The sequence below is a fragment of the Symphalangus syndactylus genome, chromosome 2, assembly GCF_028878055.3.
Source record: "Symphalangus syndactylus isolate Jambi chromosome 2, NHGRI_mSymSyn1-v2.1_pri, whole genome shotgun sequence".
Lineage (NCBI taxonomy): Eukaryota > Metazoa > Chordata > Mammalia > Primates > Hylobatidae > Symphalangus > Symphalangus syndactylus.
The window spans coordinates 134,665,102-134,672,500 of NC_072424.2; the positions used below are offsets into that span (position 1 = coordinate 134,665,102).

General features: G+C 42.1%; 1 protein-coding gene across 8 annotated transcripts in view; it reads left to right on the forward strand.

Moving 5' to 3' along the window:
* The window catches only part of ARID1B (AT-rich interaction domain 1B), a 441,225-nt gene that overhangs the window by 50,381 nt on the left and 383,445 nt on the right, over positions 1 to 7,399 (forward strand). For all 8 annotated transcript variants that reach the window (XM_055267956.2, XM_055267947.2, XM_055267966.2 and 5 more), the window contains exon 2: positions 5,479 to 5,673. In XM_055267956.2, coding sequence (XP_055123931.2) covers positions 5,479 to 5,673 — 195 coding nt within the window. The remainder of the gene's footprint in view (positions 1 to 5,478; positions 5,674 to 7,399) is intronic.

Consider the following 7,399-nt stretch of genomic DNA (forward strand, 5'->3'; position numbering starts at 1 on the left):
AAAAGTAGTAAAATATGATATTCATAAAGATATATCTAATAAACTATGTCCTTAACTTGATATTTAGGAGCAAATACAATTACATAGGTATCTTTTACTGTAAATACATGTGTAGGGATACTCTGAAAGCGTGATAACAGAGTATCTAAATATAAAAAGGATAAGGTATATCTAAAGTATACTAAAAGTATATAAGCAAGTTGTCCTTTAACTTGGATCATCTTAAAAAGGACAGTTGGATTCCCAGGCCAGCCTCTGAAAGCCTATCTGACATGTAATATAGCTGAATTGTGCTACCCAATATGCTTAGAAGAATTTATATACAAACATTTCTTAAAAATAGACAATGTATTTCTTCCTTAGAGAGAGAGAGAGAGAGAGAATAACTCCTACTTACATGTACATCCAAAAGCTTACTTTGAATAAGGAGAAAGAAAGTCTTATCAAGTAAAAAAATTGCATTAAAAGCCAAGTAACTAAAACCAGACTGGTTAGGTTAAGAGCTCTTTGAAAATGGTGGTGTATATATTGTGGCCTTCACAGCACTTGACTTATTTTCTGCAATTGAAACTCAAGCTGCAGCAGTTGTGGAATGCCATCTAGAAATGAAAACGTGCTCGGACAACCTATTTAGAGAAGTTGTTGAGGACTGTTTTCGATGTGGATGATAACCCTGATAGAGCATAAACTTTCAGTGAGAAATGAAAATGGTCATACCCGGATAGATGTTAAAAAAACATAAAATTGGCCAGGCGCAACGGCTCACGCCTGTAATCCCAGCACTTTGGGAGGTTGAGGCAGGCGAATCACTTGAGGTCAAGTGTTCGAGACCAGCCTTGCCAACATGGCAAAAATCCTGTCTCTACAAAAAATACAAAAATAAGCTGGGTGTGGTAGTATGTGTCTGTAATCCCAGCTACTCGGGAGGCTGAGACATGAGAATCACTTGAACCCAGGAGGTGGAGGTTGCAGTGAGCTGAGATCGTGCCACTGCCCTCCAGTCTGGGTGACAGAGCGAGACCCTGTCTCAAAAAACAAAACAAAAAACATAAAATTGCTTCAGGTTAGATGTGCATATGAGAAGCAGCTTGGCCTTTCTGTTTTCCAGAAGTCCTAGATTTGATTTTTGTTTGTTTGTTTTGAGATGGAATCTTGCTCTGTCACCTAGGGTGGAGTGTGCAGTGGCACGATTGTGGCTCACTGCAACCTCTGCCTCCCAGGTTCAAGCAGTTCTCCTGCCTCAGCCTTCCAAGTAGCTGGGATTACAGGTGCCCGCCACCACGCCTAGCTAATTTTTTGTATTTTAGTGGAGATGGGATTTCACTGTGTTGCTCAGGCTGGTCTTGAACTCCTGAGCTCAGGCAATCCACCTGCCTCAGCCTCCCGAAGTGCTGGGATTACAGGCATGAGCCACCGCGCTCGGCCAATTTTTAGTTTCTTTAAAGGATTGGTAGTGAGAAGCAGGAGTTGAGACCCTCAGTTGTACATTTTTAATGCTCAAAATAGAGTACACAGCAGGATGGATTTGGACTGTGGATGAATATTTAATAATAGGCCATAAGGAGAGGTTAAAATTAAATAATTTGCACTGTATATCTGTTTTTCTATCTGAAGTCTCATTGAAAGATATTTGATGCATTTTGAGAGGTTCAGAGAATCTGTGTATTTCATGCTTTCGATTTTCAGAAATCTCAGGGTTAAGCTAACATTTTTGACATGGTGCAAATTAACTGAATTTTAAGTAGGACTGTGAGACTTGATGGCAGTGATGAGACAGATATTACAAAACAATTTTAGTCACTGATAAGATGAATTTGCTGCACTGTTATCTATAGCATTAAAACATAGACATTCCAGTCATTTTCCCGTTTAATATTTCTGCTTTAATTAAGGCAGTTTTGGTCGTGCACTATTTGAAGTGAAATAAGTAGACGTTTCCTATGCCCTGGGCTGTCTAGATTGAATGTGAAGATAGGACTGCCTCAGGGCCCCGTATTGGAAATTTAGCCTGAAATTTGATTTACTCAGCCTCTCCATAGGCCCTTCATTCACTTGGCTGATTTTGAAATCACCAACTCAGCCTTGATTTTCATACTTCCATAAAAAGTTTTACCTTTTTCAAGAAAATCTAGAAAATAATCACATTTTATTTTTATCAGGTATAAATTCTAACTGAAATAATTATGAGAAAATGAATTCTTAGCCCTAGATTTTAGTTTTATTACAAATACATCAACATAAATGTTTGTACACTTAATTATGAAGGCAGCTCAGGTTGTGTAAAATCAGTATATTGTTTGGGCAAACAAATGTACTGTCATTTAATTTCTATCATTTTAAGTCCAAACAATGTCTGGGCTGGTGAAAGTAGTAACAGTTTAAAATTGCATCACATGGTGAATTTTGAGCAGAACAGTTGTTTGTAGGCTGTGGGGCCTGGGGCAAAGCACCCTCTTTCCTCCTGTGTCCTCCACAGAGCTTTGTTCAGGTGAGATGGGTTCCTCCTGGCACAGTCCTGTGGATCCCTTGGGACTGAGCTCAGGTATTTCTTATAGGAAGCCTTTGTTAAAACCCATGGCAGTTACCCAGTGAGACACCCTCTTCTCACCTTGCCTTGGTGCTTTGTCCCTTCAGGACATCTGCTGTGTTGCACTGTGACCTGTTTAGGCTGCCTCCTTCAGTGAATCTCCAGGACATGGAGGCTTGTTCATCCTTCTGCTTCCATTGTTGGGCACAGCGCACATAGTAGGTGCTTAGTAAATATGTGGTGAATGGATTCACCAGATCCTTAAAGTGAACACCAGAGTATTGAGGAAGGCAGAGAAGGGGAAGGACCCATGCAGCCTTGGAGTGGGAGTGCTGGTGGAAGGGAGGACTGGCAGTTCTCAGGGTCTGCGCTCCTGCCTTCCGTCTTCACCTCCCCTCCGTCCCTCCTCTTCCAGCCTCAGCCCTCACCTCTGCAGTGAGACTGTCCTTGCCAAGCACAGCAGTGGCCTCCTTGTCAAGTACAGCAGAAGGCTTTATCCTTCACCTGACTGCATTCCTGGGCTGCATTTGGCACACCTGATTCGTTGCTACACCTGACTGCCTTCCCTCCTGTAATACCATACTCTCCAGAGTGTCTACATTTTCTGACCATTCTTCCAGCTTGTCTGTGGATTCATTTTCCCTTTTCCCTTAAGCGGTGATATTCTCTAGGATTCTGTTCACTACCCATTGTTTTCCTTTCATATATTCCTCCTAAATAAAGTTCATGGGTTTTATTGCTTCCTATTGATTAATTCATCAATTAATGTGCTGGGTACATTGTTCAACTTATGCCCTGGAGATACGATAGTGAATAAAACAGAGAAAATCCCTGCCCTCTGGGAGTAGATGTCCTCTCTGCTGACTTCTCTACCTATTTTTCTAGGTCAGGCCTTACTCCCCAAGCTGCAGCTCATTGTGTCTCTTCCTTCTGGGTATTTTCACCTGGATTTCATATTAGAGCCTCAAGTTTCCTATGTAGACCACTGAAGGCTCCCACTCCTTGGGATATGGTGATTGGCTTCTCCCTCTGCACACTCCATCTCATTTGACTCCTGGCTTCCATCACTCATTCGGTCTCCGAATCCTGCCGCATTTCCCTCCTAACTGTGCCTTGGAGCTGGGCTTGCTTCCTCCCACCACTGCTGCCAGTTCAGGACCTCAGCCTCACCTGCCTGCCAGGGCAAACTGACCTGCTTCCAGCTGGGTCGGGTGCCCAAGGGAGCAGTCCTGTGTTCATCTGTCAGAGGCAGCCTGAGCCTGTAGAATGCCCTGCAGGGCTCAGCCATGTTCTGGCTTCTGCCTGCTTCAGCATCTCCACAAATTCATGCTTCACATGGATCCAGATGGTTTTTATTTCCTGATACACACCAGGCAGTTCATCTCCCTTGACCCAGTGCCTTGTGCTGTTTCTTCTGCCCTGTGGTACTGTACGTGCTGTTCCTTCCCACCTTGGACGTGTTATTCCCCTTTATCCTGGTAATTCTTTTTTTTTTGAGACGGAGTCTCACTCTGTCACCTAGGCTGGAGTGCAGTGGCGCAATATTGGCTCACTGCAGCCTCCGCCTCCCGGGTTCAAGCAATTCTCCTGCCTCAGCCTCTGGAGTAGCTGGGATTATAGGCGTGCACTACCATGCCCAGCTAATTCTTGTATTTTTAGTAGAGACAGGGTTTCACCATGTTGGTCAGGCTGGTCTCAAACTCCTGACCTCAAGTGATCTGCCCGTCTTGGCCTCCCAAAGTGCTGGGATTACAGGCGTGAGTCACCATGCCCGGCCTCTTTTTTTTTTTTTTTTTTTTTTTAAGAGACAGGGTCCCATTGTGTCCACCCAGACTGGAGTGGAGTGGTGTGATCATAGCTCACTGCAGCCTCAAACTCCTGGGGTTAAGTGATCTTCTTGCCTTAGCCTGAACAGCTGGGACTATAGGTGCCTGCCACCACGCCTGGCTGCGTTTTTAATTTGTTGTAGAGACAGGGTCTTGTGATGTTGCCAGGATGGTCTTGAACTTACCCTGCTAATTCTTAAGCCTTCCTGAAAGTCCCCATGTACTTACCTCAGTGTGAACGCAGCATCTGGCACACAGTAGGGATCAATATGTGGTTTTGGAAGGGCAGAGGAGGGAAGGAATGAACTGTTGGGTGAATGCTGCCTGCTTCTGTAGCACCAGGTGAGGGCTTTTCTGCCCATTGCTTTGTTCCTTTGATGCCCCAGGACATGAAGGGTTGAAGCTGCACGCCTAGCCCTCCTGTATGACCTCGGCCCTGAAGCCCAGGGCCTGACTCACCAAACCAAAAATAAAATTCAGCGTCTACTTGTGAACTGGTTGTGTTTGGTAAGATGCTGACTTACATGGGGAGAGGTGCTGTGACTCATAGTCTAAGTGCTCATCCCTACACACTGCTGATCTCTGAACAAAATCTTTACCCTGGACATATGCATGATCTAAAATCTATCTTTTCACTTTTTAATGAACACTTGGTTGCACTAAGGTTTGATCAAGACTTGCAGACTCAGTTCTAAAATAAAATCATTGTTCTAAGAATACTTTGAAGGCAGAAAATGTTAATCACTCAGTACCCTCTGCTCTTATTACTAGTAAGCTAAAAGGAGGTGGGTGAGCTTAACTAACATGCTCTTTTCCTGTACGCATAATAGAATTTTAGATGCAAATGTTTTTCTCTCTGCTTATGGTCCAAAATCGTTTTTAGTATTGTTTACTCCAGAGGTCTTTTAATTGTTAAAAACTTCCTAAAAGTAAAAAATAAAATTTCTTGTATCCATCTAGGTTTTTTCCTTAATGTCTTTCTGGATTTTTTGTCAGGTCATTGTTTTTAATATTTTTAAAACTTAAGGATAGTTGTGTTATTAATGCATATGTTAACATAACAAAAATTTCTGCCTTTGTAATAAAGAACGAATTAATAAACCGACTTCTTTTATGTCTTCACAGGGCAGCCCAATGGATCCAATGGTGATGAAGAGACCTCAGTTATATGGCATGGGCAGTAACCCTCATTCTCAGCCTCAGCAGAGCAGTCCGTACCCAGGAGGTTCCTATGGCCCCCCAGGCCCACAGCGGTATCCAATTGGCATCCAGGGTCGGACTGCCGGGGCCATGGGCGGAATGCAGTACCCTCAGCAGCAGGTTTGTGCTGGTCCCCCGACCCCCTGCTTTTTTGTGACAGTTTTGTCTTTGCCTTTTGCTGTCCACCTAAGATTGATGTTAAAGAGAATTAGGGGGCATTGCACAGATTTTCTGCTTTAATTTTTATTGTTTCTTTAATCACAGGTATAATTTTTTTTTCTTTTAAAGATGGAAAGGTGAGCTTCTTAAAGTGGACAGAATACCTGTTTGGTAGAAGGGCAGCAGGACCAGCTGTATTTGATAGATGCACTGTGTCATAAATTTGCAGCAGATTATAACAGATGTAAGCTCTGAAGTGAACTTGGCATTCTAACATTTCTGTCAGACTGTCAGATTTTGAGCTGTGAATAGACTATCTTAAGGTGAATTTTTAAGTCATTTAAAGGTCTTTTCCATGAGGATGGCATCAAGTTTTTAAAATTGAAAAAAAGAAAAGTTTAGTCTCCCAAAGTTATTTTGCTTTCATTTCTTAACAAATTTTCTTCTGTACCTTTTGAAAAAGGTTTCTGTGTTTCATGTAAGAGGATTTGATGTGCATCTGTTTTCTTAGGTCTTGATGGGTTTTGTGTTTTTACTTAAAAAAGACTTTTCCTGCTCTTAAAAGACCCGAACATTTTCCTCCTTTTTCTCTAGAATCAAATGGAGTCACCTTAGATGACCATTTACCTTCTAGCAGTGGTAAACCTAGTCTTTTGGATACTTGAAAGAATATCCCTTTTTGCTGGCTGGAGGGAGGATGAAATTTGGAAAAGACTAAATTAGATTCAGACTTCTTAGGGTATTTAGTTACTAGGAGCACCAGAAAGGCTTATTTATAAATCGCCATACCGTGCCTAAGCCCCCAGGGAGTGGGTCAGGCTGATGCTGCTGCGTGTTTTACTGCCCCAGGCTGCGGTGTCCCATGGTGCGGCCATCGATAACCCACAACAGGGCTTGACAGTGCTGTCTCAGGAAATGCTTCCCTCTGACCAGACATCTTTCGTTGAGGGGGAAAAATTAGATATGACTACTGTTCTCTCTGACGTGGATATGGAGAATGATTGATCATACTTTACATGGTACATAGCTGTATATTAACAGCTCAGTAGGTTGCTTCTGAGCCTTCTCGTTTATACACTATTCGATCTGTATTGTGATTTATTATTTATTTCATTATTATTGTTATTAATTTATTATTGAAGTTTGTTGTAATTATAATATTGTGTAAGTCTATGATAATAGCATGGCATGGTGGCACCCTCCTGTAGTTCCATCTATTCGGGAGGCTGAAGTGGGAGGATCGCTTGAGCCCAGGAATTCGAGTCCAGCCTAGGCAATGTATCGAGACCCTAAAAAGAAAAGAAATAAAATAAGTCTTTTATTTATAAAATAAGAAATAAAATGTTGTCTTTCCTCTTTATCTTTGCTCCCACTTGGATGATTTTTTTTATGTTAAGGCCATTATGGGGGAAGATAGAGGTAGCTCAGCCTTTGAATCCTAGACGCAGATTGAACACCCTTTGCTGTTGTCAGAGACCTCACTTCTCAATTATTGAAGGTTGCCCACTCAGAATTCTAGCAGTCAGTTGCATACTTAATTGTACTCTTAATTTTTTCCACATTATTCCTTTTTTTCCAGCAATATTTTGCTGCCTAGAGTAAAAATCTTTAGTTGTGGCTGCCAATTGTGAGAAGGAAATAATTTGTAAATGATGAAAAGTAAGGTGAAAGAGTTGCGATTTTCTCT